At 45.8% G+C, this 23,435-nt stretch overlaps 1 protein-coding gene across 6 annotated transcripts in view; it reads right to left on the bottom strand.

Annotated features, from left to right (window-relative positions):
- mtss1lb (MTSS I-BAR domain containing 2b) overlaps positions 1-23,435 on the bottom strand; it is a 71,775-nt gene that overhangs the window by 44,986 nt on the left and 3,354 nt on the right. For all 6 annotated transcript variants that reach the window (XM_029767139.1, XM_029767142.1, XM_029767140.1 and 3 more), the window contains exons 2-3: positions 14,877-14,938; positions 14,588-14,661 (exon numbers count right to left, since the gene is read on the bottom strand). In XM_029767139.1, coding sequence (XP_029622999.1) covers positions 14,588-14,661; positions 14,877-14,938 — 136 coding nt within the window. The remainder of the gene's footprint in view (positions 1-14,587; positions 14,662-14,876; positions 14,939-23,435) is intronic.

The raw sequence follows: 23,435 nt of genomic DNA on the forward strand, positions 1-23,435 counted from the left end.
CTCCAACAGGAAAAGGGGGGCTGCTTTCCTGTCCTGTCGTCTCTCCAGATATCCAGGCCTTGAACTTGACTTCCACTAGGATTCCCAGGTTGCTGCTCAGGGGGACTGCTGAGGGGGGGAGTGTGGAAACATCTGTTTGCAACCAGACCACCTGGACAAGAGAAGTGCTGACCATGTGGAAAACCCACTGGCTCCATGAGAATGACTCTGTCCTAATCCCACTGGGAACAGACGTCAGTTCAACATCTAGTTTTGAATTGGTTGAGTTATCAACTGACCTGAAATTAACAAGGCATTTCACCCTGTCATTGGATTGAGGTTAAAAGTTGGGTGAAGAAAAATATTAAATGCCCTCATGCTGATAACTTTTTACAAATCCAATCAGTTTTCCACGTTGATTCAACATCATCACACAGCTTTGGGGGGTTTAATAGACGTGGAAACAACGCAGATTTAACCCGTTTTTGTCCAGTGGGTTGGTTCTGTGTGAGCTGAGCAGGGCAGAGCCAATCTGTGCCAATCCACCCTTATGAAGGACCTCAAATTGGCTAACTCACACTTAATAAAACATAAAGAACAAAAAGTGGTCCTTCACCCCCACCTAATAGTTAGATAACAGCTACATCACATAAACAGCCTGTATTACTCCCGGTCCCTCCGCTGAGTGCTAACATGTGCTTCCAGGGTGATAATCTGCAGGCAAGTATGAAATATGTAAACCGTTTGAGGACAGGACTCAGGAGGCTGTGGGTCTCAAGAACGTTGATCAGCTGAGGACCAATAGAACCAGCTCGCAGTAGAGTGTCAAAACTGTTCTCTATGGCCCTTCACAGAGAGAGACACCAGCCTCTGGTAGTGCAAGAGGGAGAGAACACTTGTTTTACATAGCTAATGCCACTCAATCAATACCTAACCAAGTCTGTGGTGTGAAGCCAGGGCTAGCTCTCTGTATGCCACTCAATCAATACCTAACCTAGTCTGTGGTGTGAAGCCAGGGCTAGCTCTCTGTATGCCTCTCAATCAATACCTAACATAGTCTGTGGTGTGAAGCCAGGGCTAGCTCTCTGTATGCCTCTCAATCAATATCTAACCTAGTCTGTGATGTGAAGCCACGGATAGCTCTCTGTATGCCACTCAATCAATACCTAACCTAGTCTGTGGTGTGAAGCCAGGGCTAGCTCTCTGTATGCCACTCAATCAATACCTAACCTAGTCTGTGATGTGAAGCCAGGGCTAGCTCTCTGTATGCCACTCAATCAATACCTAACCTAGTCTGTGGTGTGAAGCCACGGATAGCTCTCTGTATGCCTCTCAATCAATACCTAACCTAGTCTGTGATGTGAAGCCACGGATAGCTCTCTGTATGCCACTCAATCAATACCTAACCTAGTCTGTGGTGTGAAGCCACGGATAGCTCTCTGTATGCCACTCAATCAATACCTAACCTAGTCTGTGGTGTGAAGCCAGGGCTAGCTCTCTGTCGGAGCAGAAAAGGGGCTGGGGACAAACACGCTGCATATCACATGAGACCTCAGATCAGATCAGGGACAGAAGTGCAAAACATTTTAGCAATGTAACATTGGGTGGGAAACCAAAAACAGACACAGGCAGAAAGCTGTAGCCTAAAGCACGTTCCACAAGGGGAATAGCTCGCGAATGTTCACTAACGTTAGCTGGCTAACATAATTAAACGTTCGCACACATATGCCAACAGCCCCAAGAGGTAGTCCGCGGCGAACGGAAAATGGACTTCGCCGAGACGTTCAAGTAAGTCTATATCATTTACATATGTATTGAATAACTAAACGTTATAGACATTATATGTGATGCCCCTAAGGGTGGAGCACTGTTCCCTAGCCTTAGCACTGCAACAGAACATGAAAACACAACATGAATGTACAGCAAGTCTCCCTAAAGCAGAAACCACACCACTACCACAACAACAGCAGATCCAATGTATCTAGCTCTCTTTCAGTCTACCTCTCTGGTGTCATCATTCTGTGTTTCTCTCTCCTCCTTCCTCGTTCTCTCTCTCTCTCACACACACACACACACACACACACACACACACACCTCAGCTGATTGTTCATGACGGCACAATGGCCTCACGCTCTGCATGTTAAATACAGGTAGCGTGTTGTATTCATGGACGGTAGACCATACGTGTTCATCCACATCACATCCACATGCTTACACACACACACACACACACACACACACACACATAACTACGCCCTGTACAGATGGTTCCTACGGTAACATGCCATCTGCCCAGCAGGAGGACTAGAGCAGCTTACAGGCATGATGCCCCGCCCTCTACACACACACACACACACACACACACACACACACACACGTTTGTTTTACTATCCTTGTGGGGACCGAAAAACCCTACACCTTAACCTAACCCTAACCTTAACCCCAAACCCTAAAATTAAACCTAACCTTAACTCTTAAATCTAACCCTAATTGTAACCCTAAACCCTAAGCCTAAAATAACCTTTTTCCTTGTGGGGACCATCCAAATTTTCCTTGTTTTACTATCCCTATGAGGACTTTTGGTCCCCACAAAGATAGTAAAACCAGACCACACACACACACACACACACACACACACACACAGATCCGCGGCCACACAAGGAAACTCGGAAAGAGGATTACACACAAACAATACACACAACACACACACACACCACACTCTTCACTACAACTACCACCCTAGTGCTATGGAAATCCCACCATTAACTCTCATAATCTGCCATAAACCTTGTGTAATCTTTCCATGACCCAAACAATACCTGAATGCCTCATGGACTCACACACACATGTTCATGACTGGTACACACAAACACACGTGCGCACGCACAATTTGACGCAGGGAGAGGCTGTACTGTAGGCGAGTGGGCTGACCCGGCCCAGGACCCAGACACTCTGCTGACTGCGATAACCCAGTAGTATAATACAGGATGTGAGCCAGGGACAGACTCAGCCGGAGCCTAAGGAAGCTCTTACACGGGGCACTGCGCCAAGGAGCAATACTAACATTGTCGGTCCAACGTTCAATTCGTTTCCACACTCACTGGCACATCTTTGACACATCACTTCCGCTGTAGACACACACAAGCCGCATCTCGTTTCACCATCACAGCATAAGGCTGGATAACAGAGCTTGTGACAACGTTGCACTTTTTCCTCCGTATCATAGAAACATGCAATGTCCTCTAATCCCATTTGGTCTGTTTTGCAGAGAGAGTGGGTAGGGAGGGGCTCACAGTGAATTATCAAAACAATCAAAAACTGGACTATCGTACACATAAGCAAAACACATAAACAAAGCTATGCTGTATCATCAACAGCAGAGCGAATAATTGCTAGCATCCTGGATAGTTTCTTCATCCTGTGTCCTCTGTGTATGTCTCTGTGGGCCCATGACCTCGCGACCCTTGGTGTCACCCCAGGCATCCAGCATGCGTCATACCAAACTCTGGCCAGGGCAATGGGGAATTTTGTGAAGATGAGAGAGAGACAGAACGGACGTTTGGGTTAGGGACTCCATCACTCTTCCTGTCAGACATGGACAAGGAGCAGAGATAGGCTGTTCTTGGCAGAGCAGAGAAAGATGAGAGCGAAAGAGAGAGAGAGAGAGAAGGGAATGATAAAATTAACTAGAAAATTGTAGACGGAGGAACTGTAAGTCAAGCAGGACCAGATCTCAGCTGACTCCCCTCAGAGAAAGAGAGAGAGAGAGGGCGCTTTAGTAACAGTTCTCACCAGAACATCCAGTAGTCAGAGACACAGGCCGAACAAGCAGAACAGAACCCTTAGCTCCGCCCCCTCACAGCTCCCCTGTGATAGGTCAGGGGGCCAGGGAGCGTCCCTGAGAACAGACCTGCTTAAAGCAGCCCCTGGCTGGCTGCCCTCCAGAGTCTTTCTACAGGCTGTGGGAAACAGCTTAGCACTCCAGACCAGTCTAATCATTTCATCAGGCCTAAAGAACAGCAGCTCCCTCTGACCTTTCGTGTTCTGCGTTTAAAGCACTGCGGGACAATGGCAACACACCAGGAGTGAAAGAAAGAGGGCCTTTCCAGGCCTCCTCACCCCCTGGAGGAGGAATCTGTATTGCCTCCCAACTCCTCTTCATCTCCCTGACTCCGCTGAAGCCCTGAGGGTGTGAGAGGGGTGACCAACACCAACGCTCTCCCTGACTCACTCCCCTCCACAGCTAAGTTAAAATCTCCCTCCCAAACAACAAGCACATATCAAAACAGTCCCCTGTAAGAGCAGAGCCCCCACACTGCGAGTCTGCTTCACTCTCTTTCCACACAGACCAAAGAGGACAGACTGGGCTAGAGCATGAAGGGCAGGAAGACTGTAATTAGCCCTCTGCAATGATGACTAAGGACTGGTATGCAGAGCTTAGAAAGGACAAGAGAGACAAGAGAACAAGACAGGCCTACTGCTGTATTTGGTTCATCCGTAAGTACAAAAAAAAACTGTGACAAAAATCTGTCACAAAAAAAGGAGCAAATGCATATTATGACAAATGCTGTGTCACAACTGGAAACAAAGGTTCCCAGAAAGACGTCAGAAAGACGTGAGAGGCAGAGTGTACCCAGCCACTACGTCTGCATCATAAAATAAAGCCACGGTTGCTATGTCAACACACCCAGAGGAATAGCTACATAGATGTGAGCCCACACTAAGGGCTTTAAAATGAGCAGGAGGGAGGAAGGAGGGGAGGTGAACGGAGAGAAGGGTGGATAAGAAAGGGAAACAGAGGGGAAGAACGATAGGGTGAAAATAGCAGGAATGGAGACCAAGATGATGGAGTGTTGGTTGACATAAAAAAAGAAGGGGGAGCAGAGAAAAACAGACAGCCATTTAGGACATCAAGCAGCTATAAATACTGTCCTTAGGGACAGAGAAGAGAGAGGGACAGAGACAGCACTATAGAAGGACATATGGGTACCGCCTTTTACACACTGTCTAAACACTTTCATACTGTACCTACCAACTAATCCCTTCACTCCCCAAAATACAGCCCCCTTACAGAAACCATTTCCTCTCCCTGTGGCCACCTAAGAGAAACACCTGATGCCATCGCTCAGACTGTTTATAGTGTATTCAGACGTTTATGGACAGTGCTCTGTGCCGGTGTGGTCTGGTCCCCCTTCCCTTTCCCAGAAGCCTCAGGGACTGGCTGGGCTGAAGGATGATAGGCACAACTGGCCTTCGTCTCTAAATCTCCCTTTATGGGCAGAGAGGAGCGCCTCCGAACCAACACCCAGCCTCTGTGTGTAAAACATGGAGTAGAGAAATATGAGAGGGTGTAAACAGTGTATCTGTGTTACAGGCGTGGTTTATTGTCGAAGGAACAGGAAGTAAAAAGTGGGGAAGAAAGACAGAGGGAGAAAGGAGCGGAGTGAGTGTGACAGGCAGGCAGACGGACAGACAGACAGAGACAGAATGCAGGCAGCCAGAGAGAGCAGGGTTAATGAAATGAGTGATGATAGCACCAGCTGAGCCAGCAGTAGCAGCAGCAGTAGGGAGATCACGCCTCATTACTAACACTTAATACCCTGGATTACCCTGGTCCTGGCCTGGCCTGTCTGATCCTTCACACACACACACACACACACACACACACACACACACACACACACACACACACACTCTCTCTACCCCTTACTTCCACCCCCTGTCCAGCCAGCCACCACCATAACCTATTATCCATACACTGTCCTCACCCCCACCCCCTACCTCCACCCCCTGTCCAGCCAGCCACCACCATAACCTATTATCCATACACTGTCCTCACCCCCACCCCCTACCCCCACCCCCTGTCCAGCCAGCCACCATAACCCACATAGGCTGGGAAGCTGCCGCTTGGCTGGCCTGGTCTGGTCTGGACTAGGCAGGGCTGGGCTGGAGATGGGACACTGGCCCACAGCACAGGCATGACTGAACACTTTATATTCCACTGATCAAGCTGATCTGGATTAAGGACAGATCGATAATGTCCATGCCTCACAAACACAATAGACAGTCTCTCTCTGCAATGACCACGTGACCTCATTGGCTTGATCCGAAATACAATCCAAGTTTATTTTTCTTAGGATTGTGTTTATTGGCATTATTCAGCATTTGTTGACAGAAAACAACAATTAAATGATCTGGAACCTAAAAACAAGTGGTTGTCAATGAGGTTTAAAGAGGTCAAGATTGATAATAAACATGGCCTTAGTATCTTTGTGGCCTTTGACCCTTTCAGCCCTGTATTAAATGTGGATCTGAGAGGAGCTAACAACACCAACCATACAAAACCTGATGGGGTAACAACCTGCATCAACCAGGCCCAGCGGTGATCACAACTAATCATCCCCCTGGCCTAAAGGCGGCTCAACCTGGGTCACTTTGTCAGGGACAAGGGGCTGTGCTTTATAACACACACTGTCACACGGGGAGACAGTTGAAAACACACAGACCAGAACACAAAGCCTACTAGCTCACAGCAAGCAAAACAACCTCGCTCTATCCCTCTCTAACTCACACACACACCTACTCTTCCTTTCTCTCTCGGTCTTCTCTTACTCCTCCTAAGTAGGCCATCTCCACCTTCCTGAGATTGCCTTTTGTTTTGGAAAGAGTGGTACAAAAACAACATTATTGGCTTTAATTAAGCCACAGTCACAATGGTCATCTCTCCCTCCCTACCTCCCTCCCTCCGGCCACTCTGTGAGGACACTTCCTGGTGTCACAGTCCTCCTTTGTCCCTCAGGCGGCCAGCACAAGGCCAGCTCTATGTAAGTGGGAAGCAGAGAACACTGAGCCTCCACGCCAAGTCTCCTCTTAATGAGAGAAGAGACTGCTGCTGGGAGAGAGAGAGAGGGAGGGAGAGAGGCAGAGAGCTGTTTGGGACACGCCACACATCCTCCTGCCGCATCTCCCCTCACCAGCCCCCAGGCTTAGCCCCAGTCTGCCTTTCTCTTTCTTAGGCAATGGACAATCAGTAAAGGCACTAAACCAAAGCCAATGACTACAAGAGGGTGCTATAAGCAGGTTGTACACACTGAGGTTGGAGCCTTGCAGGTTACTATCCATAAACACCCAGTAATCAAGAACCCTGTATTCAGACCGACCATCCACAATCCCTATCTCATATTGCTTTAGAATTCTACATTTCACCACGGCCGACCCATAGATTCTAAAATACTGGATGTCATCTTTCAAATTACTCCTCTCACTTAGCAACACAGCTATTTTTCTGCCATCACTCTCTCGCTCTGTTGCTTGGCAACTGGGCCTGCGATCCACCTCTTCTCTGGTTGGTTGATTGAAAGCAGAGAGAGAGAGAGAGAAACTCCCATATCTATTAGGTGAAATAACAGTGTGACATCACAGCAGCAAGATTTGTGACCTGTTACCACAAGAAAAGGGCAACCTGTGAAGAACAAACACCATTGTAAATACAACCTATATTTATGTTTATTTATTTTCCCTTTTGTACTTTAACCATTTGCACATCGTTACAACACTGAATATATACATAATGTGACATTTGAAATGTCTTTATTATTTTTTATTATCTACTTCACTTGCTTTGGCATATGTTTCCCATGCCAATAAAGCCCCTTGAATTGAATCGAGCGAGAAGAGACAGTAATCCACCAGATCTGTCACTTGGTAAAGGATTGGCATGTTTCAGTTGCCATTGACAAGTCCTTGCCCCGCCTCCCCCCATCCGACAGGGATTAATGTATTATAACAAGCATGCTGACCATATTGTGCTGTCAAAATCGTTAGATAGAGAGGGAGGGAGGGAAACAGACAGTGAAGTAGATGAAGAAAGACGGGGAAAGAGACAGACAGAGAGATGGAGGGGTTGGTCAGAGAGAGAGAGAGAGAGAGAGAGAGAGAGAGAGAGAGAGAGAGAGAGAGAGAGAGAGAGAGAGAGATCCCACTGCTGCAACCACAATGCATGCTTGGCTTCCTTCCTGTCTCTATTATGTTTCTATGAGGAGCGTTGTCGGTTGAAATCCCACCAACCTCTGCAGACTGTTCCTCCATGGAGAAAGACCACTAAAACACACACAGTAAAGCCGGGTGTACACTACAGGACTTTCAAAATCCTAACCTTGCTGAGCCTTAAAACGACCGTCTTTCCTGTAGCTTTTACCTGTCTTACCAACGTAGTGGTGAGCACGCTAAACCATCTGGCACAGACGGGGTCACACACTACAAGAGTCTTCACCATGCTGTCTCACGAAAACAACGATGTGATGTGATTAGATTGTTAAAAGTAGCTAGATGGATCTGTGGCTCAAACGCAGCCTCATAGCAGACATTCACGGTTGCCATACGGAGTTGAAATATCTAGCCAATACATTTTGAATTGAAACATAACATCAGGATCGGTGACCCTAAGATTGCGTCTCTGACCCGCTCACATTAAACGAGTGTCTTGCTCCCCGAGTAGGCAACGACATTGGGGATTTTGTCTCCAATATGAAAAAAAACTTGTCTCGGACAGCTAAATCAGGGCCAAAAATCGTGTAGTGTACACCCATCTTAAAACACACGCACACGTTGTTCTCCCCACACATTTAACACCCATCAGCACCCTTCACGGAAGCTACACCCGAACAAAAGCCAGGGACCACAGAGTCAATCAACCTATGGGGACAGGACAGTGGTCTTTCCTTAGAATCCTGTGATTCTTGCTAATTCCTTTACTGCCCTCTGCTATTTCCAGAGACTTGGGGGGGTCTTAGCATATCTATTAAGACAATATTTTCTATGAACCGTATTCTGTCATGTCATGCTAACCAGAAGTATACATTTGCCATGGTAACAGGACTACTCCAGGTAGAAGAGTGCTGACGGTATGGAGGGGCAGCTAGCCCCCCAGGCAAGGCAACACCCACCCATGGCAGACAGACACAAGGCATTATGGGATTATGTGTTAGATCAAGGCCATGTCTGGTCTGACCCACGTGGAGTCAAAGGTCATCATGAGGTCATCATGGCCTCTAAAGAATATCCACATCCTCTCCTCAACATGGCACTCACTATCCTCTGATAAGTTGCTAACCAGTGGCGGCTGCTGAGGGGAGGACGGCTCATAATAATGGCTGGAATGGAGTAAAAAGGCATTATGGAAACCATGTATTTGATACCGTTCCACCGATTAGAGTGCAAAGTATAGCTACAATGTGTCCAAAAAGAGTCAAATAACGAGCTGAAAGAAATGTGTTTTTGCATTGACAGCCGTACTATACAGGGCACTAATACACTACCAATCTACGACCAAGGCTTATTTCGTCTGTATGAGAGAGCGGTCTCACCCACAGTGTACAATGTTGTTTCTTCTTTACCCGGGCGCTGTGACAATAAACCCTGGTGGGTCCGTGACAAGGTTGTGTTTAGTCTCCGTCTTAATTGTGCTGTGATAATAGGGTGAGCTGCCCAGGGCGATGCGTCAGACTGCTGATCCCAGCATCGACTCCCTCTCACAAGGGAGCAGGTGTTCCCTAGAGGGGGGTGCCACGGAGGAGCTGAGTCAGGACAACTGTGATCACGCCAGCGGTATTAACTGGTCCTAGTGTAGCCCACATGAAGAACAAACATCCACCCAGCCCTCCACTGGCTAATGAGGGAGTGTTGAAGGAACAGGCCACCAGGGCTCTAACATGGCCTGATGACACACACACACACACACACACACACACACACACACACACACACACACACACACACACACACACACACACACACAAACTCCATGCCCTGGTCAACACACACACAGGCTAACAACCTCCAGGGTCCCCTCTTGAACTTGACTCCAGCCAACAGAATGTTCTGTTCTTGTTCTCTCTCTCTCGCTCTTTCGCTCCAGAAACAATTTCACAACATCCTTCTCTGTCTTGATCTGAGCCAGCAACAGCAGCAGACAAATGCCTTCTCCCTTCAAAATCAAATTACACAGACCCAGTCTGTGCCTTTTGTAATCATCCCTTTCTTTGCCAATGAATGTGTTCTTCATTTTCACGTCAGTCTAAGTGTACTCCAGTCATAAAGCCGCTACTGAAAGATATAATGGTGTCTATCTACACCGGGTATCAGCTTTGGGCATTGAAATGTTAAGGGGGTAGAGATGTCTAACTGCTAAAGCAGTCAGAAACACACCCCATTCCGGTTTTATTTTTTAACATTTTATGTGATGTTTTTGACTAGATGCTCACGAGTTGAGAGACTGTCCAATGTCAGCCTGTATTTAGCGCTGAAGACAATATTAATATGGAAAGAGACAAATAAAAACTAATTCCATTCTTTAGAGGTCACACACACACACACACACCGTTTTGCTCCTCATTCCCTCCATTAGGCTCCACGCTACCATTTGCAGGCATGTATTTTCTGCATTCTAGAGGGAGTCATTTTGCCCCCTAGCGTATGAATCAGATTTATGATGTTCATTATAGGCCTTCCTATTCAACTCATGCAAGCAGGCCGTAAAACACCCAGATGAAGTCGTGTACGAGCTCATCTTGTGCAGAGCACATCTGAGTGGACTCTTTATGACCAGGCTACTTTGTGGGTAGCGAGGCTTTTGGGATAGCCCCAGGTTTTAATGCTTCTACTCTGGGGGCCAAGAATGGAGAGAGAAAGAGAGCCAGACAGACAGAGAGAGCGAGAGAGAGACAGACAAATAGACTGACCCAAAATTAAGGAACGCTTTGACTCTCTACAGACTCAGTGAGCATAGCCTTGCTACTGAGAGAGGCCGCAGTAGGCAGACCTGGGTCTCAAGAGAAGAGAGGCTATGTGCACACTGCCCACAAAATGAGGTGGAAACTGAGCTGCACTTCCTAACCTCCTGCCAAATGTATGACCATATTAGAGACACATATTTCCCTCAGATTACACAGACCCACAAAGAGGTAGAAAACAAATCCCATTTTGATAAACTCCCATATCTGTGAAATACCACAGTGCGCCATCACAGCAGCAAGATTTGTGACCTGTTGCCACAAGAAAAGTGCAGCCAGTGAGGAACGAACACCATTGTAAATACAACCTATATTTATCTATTTTCCCTTCTGTACTTTAACTATTTGCATATTGTTAGAACACTGTATATCGCCATAATATGACATTTGAAATGTCTCTATTCATTTGGAACTTTTGTGAGTGTTATGTTTACTGTTCAATTTTTATTATCTATTTCAATTGCTTTGGCAATGTACGTTTCCCATGCCAATAAAGCCCTTTGAATTGTGTGTGTGTGTGTGTGTGTGTGTGTGTGTGTGTGTGTGTGTGTGTGTGTGTGTGTGTGTGTGTGTGTGTGTGTGTGTGTGTGTGTGTGTGTGTGTGTGTGTGTGTGTGTGTGTGTGTGTGTGTGTGTGTGTGTGTGTGTGTGTGTGTGTGTGTGTGTGTGTGTGTGTGAGAGTGAGAGAGCGAACAGAATATGAGCCAAAAAAGCTTTTGTCATTTGTATTCTCTGAAATGAATTAGCTTTTTATCCGACAGAAAAAGTCTATCAGCTTCGAAAAGGGCCATACACACTGGTTCCAATGGCAGTGGTGGCCATCGATAATTCAGCCATTCAGTGGTCATGTCTCTCACCCTGCTACTTATTATAGCTCTCAATAAGTATCATTCCACGAGAGGGTTTGGCAAATTATATTTGTTCAGGAAAAGAAAGAGACTGTGCAGTCAAAATAATGAGTAACCCGTGTGTGTGTGTGTGTGTGTGTGAGGGAAAGAGAAGAGAACAGTGACTGTGTAACGGGAAAGCAGCTGGGTGGAGGAAGATGAGGAGTAAAAGGCTGCTCAATGAGAGGCAGAGGACAGATTATTAGAGACAGGAAGCATGCCCCCCCTTTACCCTACCCCAAACCACCAACCCCGGACCACAGCGGCCCCCCACCAGCAAGATGAAAGCCTGGTTTGTGTTGGTGTGTGTTCGCTTGTTTTGAACCCCCCCCCCCCCCCATTGTTTTGCTCCGGGGAAAGTGAGGTAGTGAGGGCAGAGGGGCACATCTGAAAAAAACACACAAACTCCTCTCTGCGACTTTGCCCCTTGTCAGGGAGTTGACACACGATTTCATTCACTCACAGTTCCATCTCTCGCCTCATATCTCCGCTCTCTACTCTCAACATGCAGACATGCACCCCTCTGTCTCATTCCCTCTTTCACCCCTCCCCGCTTCCATATCTCCCTCCCTCTAGGTCCTGTCTGCGGTTCAGTCTAGCCTGTTTGATCCTGCAGTCTGTTAGTTGACAGCCAGTCTCCTCAGAGAAGAAGCCTACATAGGGCCTGTTAGCCCCTGCTCGCTCCAGCGCCAATTGGAGCGAGCAGGGGCTAACACAACTCTACAGAACACCTGTATGCATTCCAGCTGGATCTGAGCAGTTCCACCCACACACACAGGATTCTACAGAACATCTGGATGTGTTACAGCTGGACCTGTGGGGATCCTAATCAGGTTTAGCAAAGCATCTGCCTCTACACCACCATCATGGCTATGTAGCAGGGAATTGGCCTCAGCAGCTCCACATGGACCCGAGGCTTGTTCTTTCCTTTGTTCTAGAACATAAAACCGCAGAACATCACCACTCTTTCAGAGAAGAGGCTGGTGTTCCGTAGCACGGAACTCAAACCAACTATTTCTATGTTCTGTACTGTATGTCTGAGAACAGAGCACGGGAGAGAGAGAGCGTCTTCGCCCTGTGGGGCTGAGACAGACAGAGCCTGTTACTGTAATGGCTCTCTCACACACACACACACACACACACACACACACACACACACACACACACACACACACACACACACACACACAGAGAGAGAGAGAGAGACAGTCACATTCTAAATGGCCAGAAGAGACAATTATTTAAGAGAGACACCATTGAACTGGTTTCATTCATGGGGAAGGCCTATTAGAACACACAAGGCAGTCAGAGGGATAATTGTGCGTTCGTACAGAGTCACTGCATTGAGAACGGTTAGTCTACTGTATGTTGTGGTTACCACACATCTCCTCCATCACCGGGAGAACGCACAGTTCTCACACAGCGTGTTGGACCGTGCGGCAGATAAACATACTGTACAGATGTGCCTGTCTGCTGATGCTGCGCACGTGCGTGTGTGTGTGTGTGGTCATGGATGAGCCACGTGGAGCCCACAGGTCTGGGACCTACATTCGATGGGGCAGCAGTGCCCCCACGGTCCCCACCACAAATCTCCAATAACCACAGCTAGCATCTGCCACCGTCACGGCCACAACTGACCAGCCATGCAGACATGACCACAAAGGAATAACGGACACACACACTCACTGGAGAGTTGTAAACTCTATACATTACTGCTGAATCCTCACACTCTTCTACTACAACAAAAAGAGAAGAGAAAAAAAGGACATTATCTTCCATCTCCTTCCTCTCCCGTCTCTCACATGATACCTTGTTCCATCTTGTTGTGTCCTTGAAGAACCTCCCATCTCTCTCTCTCTCCTTCCCTACAGCTCCTCTCCTACACTATAGTGTACTTCCTCCCTCTGTCCCCGGCTGTGTGTGTCTGTGTGTGTCTCCTGCCCTAGGTGGGCCCCTGTGGTCTCTGGAGGATGTAGGATCATTAGGATGTGGCCCTCACTGCTTTTACAGGCCAGACAGGAAGCACCCAACCCTGTCAGCTCATAAAAAATGCCAAAGCCTGGTGTGGTCTCACACACACACACACACAAATGCACACGCAGGGGGCCAAACACACATGCACACACAGGGACACAAACACACACACACACACTGTACACACATACAGTACAAGAGCCACACCCAATAAGGCCCAGTATTCCGTATTCCAAGGCTGAGTGTTTCCCCTAGTAAGTCTTCTGAAAGGAGCTCAGCACAGTCTCCAAACACTGCCCCGAGCCCCCAGCCAAAAAGAACCCTGCTGCCCAGACTCTTGCCACATCTTCTCTCTCTTGTATCATAAACCAAGCCTTTGTTCTCCGCTCCTCACATTATCCGGTGGGATGATGCTCCATTCATCTCCGTCTCTGCTCCCTAAACACAGCTAATTCGGGGATGAAAACACTTCAAAGTTCATAGAGAATGCAACTTTAGGCACGGTATCAAACTCAACTCTTTTTTTATCAGTAAACAAATGCATTAAAGCTAATAACATCTTATCAAGTGACTGTTAATAAAATCGCATCCCTACTGGCACGGCATATCACTTAAGAGGATCTGTTCCCTTAACTCATATCCAAGTATACCTGATGTTATTCTCTCACATAAAGGAACGCGCACACACACACACACACTTCTGTGGATTCTTTAACTAAATGCACGACAATCTGTCCACACAACAACAGGAGGAGTGATCCCCTAATCACAAATCTGTCTCTATCCTCCTCTGGAAAGGCTGCCCTCCAAAGATGAACCCAAATCATCTGGGATACCCTCATCCCCACACTCACAGACACATGCAAAACGTACATTACTCTACACACACACATACCAACTCCCGTATCCTCAGAGCGAGCTCGCTCACACACACACACACATCTGGAAGCTCACGTACCTCTGGTGTTGGTGGCCATGTCCGCCACCTTCTGAAAGGCATCCAGGAAGGCCACTGCTGCCAGCACTGTGGTCCTGAGAGCAGAGCAGAGCGAGACAGAGCAGACAGGACAGACACATGATTGGCACCAGTTCACAACCACAGCCATTTTCAACATAAACAGACATAGTCAGCAGATCTGGCGCCTCAGAACAGACAGCGGGGGATTACATTGTTGTCAATGGCACTGGCTGGGATACTCATTGATGGGCACTGCTCTAGTACACACAGGATGGTGGCTGGGGCTTACCGGAGCTGGGAGTGCAGTTTGGTGGCCTTGGCACTGAAGTCCTCCCACACGGGGTATGAACACTGGGAATAAATAAATAAATAAATAAATGGGACATGTTAGAATCTATATTTTAGGACATATACAATACAACTAGTGCATTGTCTGTACAAATATCTGACAGGTCTGACCTTTGTGTTTTCACTCACAACACCAGTCAACATTACATGCTCTAGACTCTAGGTGCTACCTAGAACCTAAAAGGGTTCTTCAGCTGTCCCCATAGGAGAACCCTTTGAAGAACCCGTTTTGGTTAAAAAGGTCTACCTCGAACCAAAATGGGTTCTAGCTAGAACCAAAAAGGGTTCTTCTATGAGGACAGCCGAAGAACCCCTTTGGTACCCTTTTTTCAAAGAGCGTAATATAAAATGAGCACTTCACGTGTAGCATTGCACCTCCCACGAGGAGCAGAATATTCTGGGTAAAATAATGTTACGGTGAACAGGCAGGAAGACAAAAATGTCTGCCATGTTCCCTGGTCTGAGTCATAACTGTCTGTGATTGGGTAACACATCCTCTGTTTCCACCAGCCCCTGGCACCGGCAGATATCAAAGGAAGCAATGAATGGCAACGCAAATCAAACACTATATTTGTACCCCAAAATGACTGTGAAGTTCTCTTCTTTTTTTCCCCCCTATATAGGTGTCCTATCTCTTTGTTCACACCCATTATCACAAGCAAATGATCCACAAGGTAAATAGTAGTAAATGTAGTGGAGGCTGCTGAGGGGAGGACGGCTCATAATAATGGCTGGAACAGAGCTAATGGAATGGAAACCATGTGTTTGATGTATTTGATACCATTCCACCCATTCCGCTCCAGCCATTACCACAAACCCGTCCTCCACAACGGTGCCACCAACCTCCTGTGAGTACATGGTGTTACAAGTTGACTAGAACATCTCTTCTACCTGCAGGGCAGAGTGTGTGTCCAGCACTCCATACCTCTCTCTGCCTTTGTTATCAGACGCTACGCCCTTGAGAGCAGCAGATCATACGGCTGTGTGTCCAAGGCTGAATTAAGCCTCACTCCACAGCACAGCTGGGGGTTAGAGATCTCCAGAAGCAAGTACCCCCCGAGTCCCCCCGCCATCTCCAAACTCCCAACATGCAGGGAGAGAGAGGGGGAGAGGGGATAAGAACCGAGGAGATCGTGGGAGGAAAAGAAGAGAAAAAGGGAAAGGGGGATATGGTGGAAAGGGTAAGAGAATGGGAGACAGGAAAGAGAGAGGATGAAGAGGACAGGACCCAACCGAAGGAGCAGGGATGTCACGGGGGCTACAGTGGGCGACAGAGGGCGTCTCGCCCTTTGATCTGACGTCTTATTCCTGGTGTTTGATGTCAGTTAATTTGGTCTGAAATCAGAGAAGCATTTCCCTGCGGTCCTCATTTCTGTGTTTGAAGTGCTCTAATCTTGCAATTTTGCAAGCCTGACGTCGATCAGGAGAGGCCTTGTGGATAGGAGATAAGGAGCGGGCGACGCCTCCTCTCCATTACAACCACACCGGCCCATCCCTCATTACCATATTAGGGAATTTGAATCCAATAGAGGGGATCCTGGCGGTGTCCGATTGGGTAACGATTGTTTATTAGGTTCATTGTAGGCCTGGGGATATTTTATTTCCCATCCTCCTCAATGAATCGCTCACTCACTCCTACTCGACTTGCAACATGACCCACAAACAATGAGATAAGTACCTCTCTCAATCCATCCATCCGCCTGGATTGTTCCCAGGTAAAGACAGCAGGCTATTTTCCCTTTAGCTTAACCAAGTGGAACAACAGAGCCATTAAAAAGTGTATTACAGTCAGAGAAAATAAAACCCAGAGGCAGAATGATAATGCAGAGTAAAGACAACAAAAAGAAAAGGCATATCATTTTTTTTTTATTCTAGGCAAGTCAGTTAAGAACAAATTCTTATTTACAATGATGGCCTACCCTTGCCAAACCCTCACCTAACCCGGGCGACGCTGGGCAAATTGTGCGCCGCCATATTGGACTCGCGATCACGGCTGGTTGTGATACAGCCCGGGATCGAACCCGGATCTGTAGTGACACCTCTAGCACTGCGATGCAGTGCCTTAGACCGCTGTGCCACTCAGGATCCACATTGCATGACATTACAGCATTACAGCATTGACATTGCATTGACAATGGATTGCTGTTTGGTCCCTGGAGGTCAAGGCATACAAACAGTAGCATGACATAACTGGCTGCCATAGTGCAGGTCAATCAATCAAATTTATTTATAAAGCCCTTCTTACATAATCTGATGTCACAAAGTGCTGTACAGAAACCCAGCCTAAAACCCCAAACAGCAAGCAATGCAGGTGTAGAAGCACGGTGGCTAGGGAAAACTCCCTAGAAAGGCCAGAACCTCGGAAGAAACCTAGAGAGGAACCAGGCTATGAGGTCTGGAGCGGTGTTCTCCTCAAAGGCCACTCAGCTACTGATAACATGCTATTGTATCACCACTTCCTCTTCTGCACATAAAGACATCCTCACAGTAGTGACAGCACACCGAAAACTCCATAGTAACACATCTCATGCCTGACTACCCCTAGAAATGCAGCGCATCATCTTTCCCTTCCACCAGCTCTCGCTAACCCCTCAAAAGGTTAAAGGTTATCGGTTACATGACGGGCTAGCTAGACTCTGTGGAACTCTCCAGGGAGTTTACAGTCCATTGGCCTATATCTGTGCTCAGCGGACTAGAATTCTGTTCTGTTGTTTAGCGAACCAAACATGTTTACTTGATTGAATGAAAAGCTCACAGCTTCATCACTTTGTTCCTTTGTTCTCTGGAGGATGACATGAACCACAGATTCAAGAGTGGATTAGTCCAATTTCAGCTCTTTAAAATCGGGCCAATTCAGACTTTTAAAGAGATATTAAACATCCACGCAATAGAGGCTAATTTCACGGTTCTTTACGCTAAAATTATAGCTCCCATTTTGGATGTTTTGCAAAGGATACTGTATACATTCCCTCTATAGCAACTGTATGAGACAAGGAACAAATGGTGGGCCTCTAGCTTATTAAGAAGCCACTTTACAGGCTGTCGGAACAAGGACAGGGCACAGACAGGCAAGGACAAAGGGTTAATAGATGCATACGCCTAAGCTTAATTAAGTAATTGGAAGCAGAGCTACACGTACAAACGTGAGTACCCACAAAGTCTACTACATCGCGTTGCATAATCTCCAGATCAGGGGAGCTCCTGCTACTTAGATCCAGGAAAGTAGACTCCTCCAAGGGCTTTACTGTATCAGTAGACCAAATGTGTTCAGCTGGAGTGCTGGACGCAGGCAATGCGCATGCCAAGTTTGATTGAACAGAAATGTTCACTAAGTCACAGGAGGTTGGTGGCACCTTAACTGGGGAGGACGGGCTCGTGGTAACGGCTGGAGCGGAATCAGTGGAATGGTATCAAACAAATCAAACACGTTGGTCCCATGTGTTTGACTCCATTCCATTAGCTCCTTTCCAGACATTATTATGAGCCGTCCTCCCCTCAGTAGCCTCCACTGCACTAAGTGTTATGTCTAGTTTCAGGACAAAATATAAAGTCTCCACTACTGATATGAACAGCAAACACTGGATTGGAGAAAGTTCTCAGTAACTTTAACATTACCTGAGGAGAGATACTGTGACGAATCTCAAAGTGCCTGTGAGCTGTTCTTATGTGACTCATGTTAGACATGAGAAATTGTTTCCTTCTGTAAGTTTAAGAAACATTACCTTGTGCCATGTTATTCTGTTACCAAAAACCCATTTATCTTGAAGATATTTTCTAATTTCTCTCCCTTATGAGGAGGAGGATAATTCAGTTTAAGTAAAGGTAGACCTACAAATTAGTTAGTGTTTACTGATAACAAGTTAGTTTATTAATTATTAAGGAAATAAAACAGTAACGAAATTACTGCAATTGAATTGGCTACAATGTGAAATCATAGTCACAAACCACAGTTGGGTCATCTGCTACTCTCCTCCCTTCCACTGGCATACTGTTGTGTTCAGCTCATAACTGTGTTTTTTCCCCTCTCTTTCTGTCGTCTGGTTGTCAAAGCAAAACTGTGAAAACAGTCTGGACAACCCCTCCCTCTCATTTTCACTGTCTCGCTCTCTCTCTCTCTTTTCTCTCTTTTCCAGCTAATGTCACCTCTCCCGGCTCTTACTGACACCTACCATGACACCTACTACCACCTGCCCTCTTTCCATTTACTGTAACAAGCATCCTCACCCACTGAACACTGACTGACACCGGACATCCATGGACATTGAAAACTAGTTGAACTTTAGTCAGTCCGCCCTGGCCGGACCAAATCTGAACCCGTCATAAATGTCTATGTTTCACAAGTTTGGAGAGTACAGTACAGTAGAGAACAGTACAGTACAGTAAATAAAAGTACAGTACAGTAGAGTTCAGTATAGTAGAGCACACTAAGGTAGAGTACAGTATAATGTACTCTATTGTACTGTATTGTACTGAACATATCTACTTTACTGTACAGAACTCTACTGTACTATGATGTCCAAAATTGTGGAACATAGACGTCTATGATTGGTTCAGATTTGGTCTGGTCCGGACCAACCAAATGTGGTCTTGTATGGGGGCGGAGCTCATTACAATAATAGCTAGTGTGTAGAATAATATCCAAATTTGCAAAAGAAGGATATTGCATATTTCTACCTTTCCATACCTATTCAGGATACATCACCATGAAGCGAATGCTATTCATATCCATAATTATGCATTTGTGTTTAGTACACGTCGGGGACCCATGATGTAATTGCGCTACGATAATTATGTTACTGGATGCAAATCCACTTCACCTACTGTAGTTCAATAACTAAGGGGGTCATGTCATAGCTGACTGTAGTTCAATAACTGTCATGTCATAGCTGACACCTCATTCTTTCAGCTGCCATCTTTGAATCTTAATCTTTGAAAATGTAAAATGTCCAAAGCAAACTTTGTTATTTTTTATTATCTCATTATCAAATCACTTCTGGATAACAATTAAGTACCTTACTGTGATTGTTTTCAATAAAAATTGTCAAAAAGAAACAAAAATTGCTTCTTAGTAAAGACCAATTTCTCAAGAAAGAATTTAGCTAGGACTGTCTGGGAGTGGGGAGGGTAAAAATGAAAACTAGCTGTTATTGGCAGAGGTTTAGAACAATATTTCTTATTGGTCAATTAACAAATGTGCCACCTGGTGATGTCACCAGGTAGGCCATAACTCCATCCCACCAAAACAGAACATTACAGGTGTTTTTTTCAAACAGCTCTTACATTAATAGGGCATTATCATAATTTTCACAATATTATTGAAACCTCATAGTGTGGAATTATATATCGTTTATGGAAAATGTGGTTGCATAAAAAACTAAGGGTGAACTTTGCTTCTGCACAGTTCTACCAGTAAATATGTTTTTGTGAAATGTTCTGTGTAAATTGTTCAAAGTAGTCCTTGTGCATAGAGTTGTGTGGTCTGTTAAACTTTGAAATCTGTGTTTTTTGTTTGGCATACATTTTAAAGTCCAGTGTGCGCTCTGAACGCTCCGAGAGCAAAACGCTCTGAATTTACAAATGGACAATCTGACAAAACTCTGAGTTTAAGGACGGGGCTATATCTTAAGAGGGTGTGAACGATGCTGAATGAGTGTAGACAAAGAAGAGCTCTCCAGTAGGTGTACCAAAACATTCAAAGGCCATTTCCTCAAAAGTGAGGTTACAAGTTTATCAGCATTCAAAGCAGAATTCCTTTCCCATTGTTCCTCAAATGTAGTGTTTGATACACCATTTTCTAGCTCGGAGTCTACTTTTATCCAATGTAAAAAACACAATTTCAAATTTTGATACATAAGACCGAATCGAGCCGGTCGGTCACAAATAGCCTCTGGATCCAGTCTTCTCCATCTCCTGCACTGTACGTGAATACTACCAACTCTGTCTCCACCGTTGCTGCTCCACACCAACTAAGCAGACTTCTGGGTTCTCTACAGATACACATTATCCGAGGATTGATACACAAATATACACCTTCGGTTACTTTTACACCAAGTTGGCAAATCATTGCTCTCAAATGACATTAGGATACAGGCAGCAAGTTGTTGTCAGACGAAACTGAAAGACTGTGTGTTGCAGAATTTATGAGGAAGAGGATCTTACTAATCTAAACATAGTAATAAAAACGAAACTATCCTGCCCTGCCTTTCTGCCATGGGACAAGGTTAATCAAAGACTCTGTTGATGTCATTAGAATTTTTAAATATGTGAAAACATTAGCTAAATTTTCCTGAAATTGACTTTACCTTATCTGTTTGTGATGTCTGGGAAGTGTAACACCCAATGCTCTCACTCATTTCTAGTTCCTTTTTGTTTCTTCAGCCATGAAAAAAACAGGGGTATGAGGATAGAGGGGAGTTAAGGTACCCAGAGAGATGGAGGGATGGCCGGTGGAGGTTGATGCCTATAGGTGTCTGACTGGCTGGGGCCTGGGCTGCTCTATGTGTCTAGGTAGTGTCAAGCCCTTCCAAGCGCTTGATAAAAATAGCAGGTTTGGTTCAATCTCATATCCCCATCCACGCAGTACATCTCACTCACTGGTGTGCATGAATGATGGAGGGGGGAAATAATCTCCCTCTTCACCATTTACCAGAGCAGCCTGAAGCCTTGCAGAAATGAATAATGGAAATCACTTAATATGAGAGGCACAGCTTCTTCCTCCATGTCTGTCTCTCTCTCTCCATCCCTGTCTGTCTCTCAATATATCTGTCTGTCTCTCTCACTGTGTGCCTTTCGTTCTGTCTCATATGCTCTCTCAATCTTTCTTACTATCATCTCCCTTATTTGTTCTAGTCATCCATCTTAGCTCTCTAACTCACTGTCTCGCTCTCCATCCCTGGTCCAGTTGTCCCAGGTCTCAACAGTTGTATTTGTGTTGTGGCCGTGGTTGCACCACTCAGCCTAATTGAATGGGAGTCTTCACTGAGGTTCTCTGTGTGACTGACTGCCACCACTCTGAGATACTGTATATAGTGGCATTAAAATACATGGCAGGTCTGTGATTGAAAAGCAGGTAGTATTTTGTAGCACTCTCATTGGTGGGGATGGTCGCCGACGGCTGTCCATCATGCAGAGAGAGTGAGGAATGCAGATGTGTCTTGTTGGAGGTCGTGGGTAAGCATCAGCCTCCTTTTTTGCCTGGACCCAAACCAAACATTGTCAGTAAGCCCCATAGTAAAATCTAGGGGTCTAGTGAATGGAAAACCATACTAAATACTTCTGCATGAGAGAACAGTGGATTTTGTTCCTCCAGTAGCCAGATTTTCTTTTACGGTGCAAAAATATTGATTTGACACCATTTCTTTCCCCTGTTCATGATTATCAATGTGCTGAGTGGTTTTACAGTCAAGAAATGACTGTGATGAGATGAGCTTGACAGGCCCGACAAAGCCTGCACTGAGAACCACTGGCACTGTCCCAATGTGATTTCTCAATCTGAAACCAGTCGATTCATCTCTAACGAGCCTAACGAGAGACAAGAGAACACATGCTCATTTAGAGACCCAGGGCCCTGCATATTGTCATGGCATCAATGGCCCCTACAAAGGGATGATAATTTGGGCGAGCACGGACACATGAGTCACGAGGATGGATGCCCTCTCTGGTCCTCTGCCTCTCAGCCCAAAGGCAGTGTCCGGAAATGGCTCACAAGTGCAGCTGTTAACACGCCCTCTGAGCAACGCTGTGGGATCTCCCCAAGTTAGCCAGACGACACACACGCATATCGTGCCTGTATGGGGTTGTGTCAATGCTCTAAGTCAATGTAAGAAACTGTCAAGACTATGCATGTCTTTTGGAAAGCACAAGCTTTGTGGTTCATCCCACAATCATCTGTTCGTTTAAGGAGCCAACCCTTTTTTTAAATTTTCGCCTAAAATGACATACCCATATATAACTACCTGTAGCTCAGGACCTGAAGCAAGGATATGCATATTCTTGATACATTTGAAAATAAACACTTTCAAGTTTGTAGAAACATGAAATTAATGTAGGAGAAAATGACACATTAGATCTGGTAAAAGACAATACAAAAATAAATAAAACTCATGTTTTTTCTTTGTACCATCATCTTTGAAATGCAAGAGAAAGGCCATAATGTATTATTCCAGCCCATACGCAATGTATATTTCGGCCACTAGATGGCAGCAGTGTACTGTATGTGCAAAGTTTTAGACTGATCCAATGAAAAATGTACCAAGACTGCCCAAATTTGCCTAATTGGTTTATTAATACATTTTGAAGTTCATTATTGTGCACTCTCCTCAAACAATAGCATGGTATTCTTTCACTTTAATAGTTACTGTAAATTGGACAGTGCAGTTAGATTAACAATATTAAGCTTTCTGCCCATATCAGATATGTCTATGTTTTTTTTTTTACTTACAACCTCATGCTAATCACATTAGCCTACGTTAGCTCAACCGTCCCGCAGACGTAATCTACA

The sequence above is a fragment of the Salmo trutta genome, chromosome 12, assembly GCF_901001165.1.
Source record: "Salmo trutta chromosome 12, fSalTru1.1, whole genome shotgun sequence".
Taxonomy (NCBI): domain Eukaryota; kingdom Metazoa; phylum Chordata; class Actinopteri; order Salmoniformes; family Salmonidae; genus Salmo; species Salmo trutta.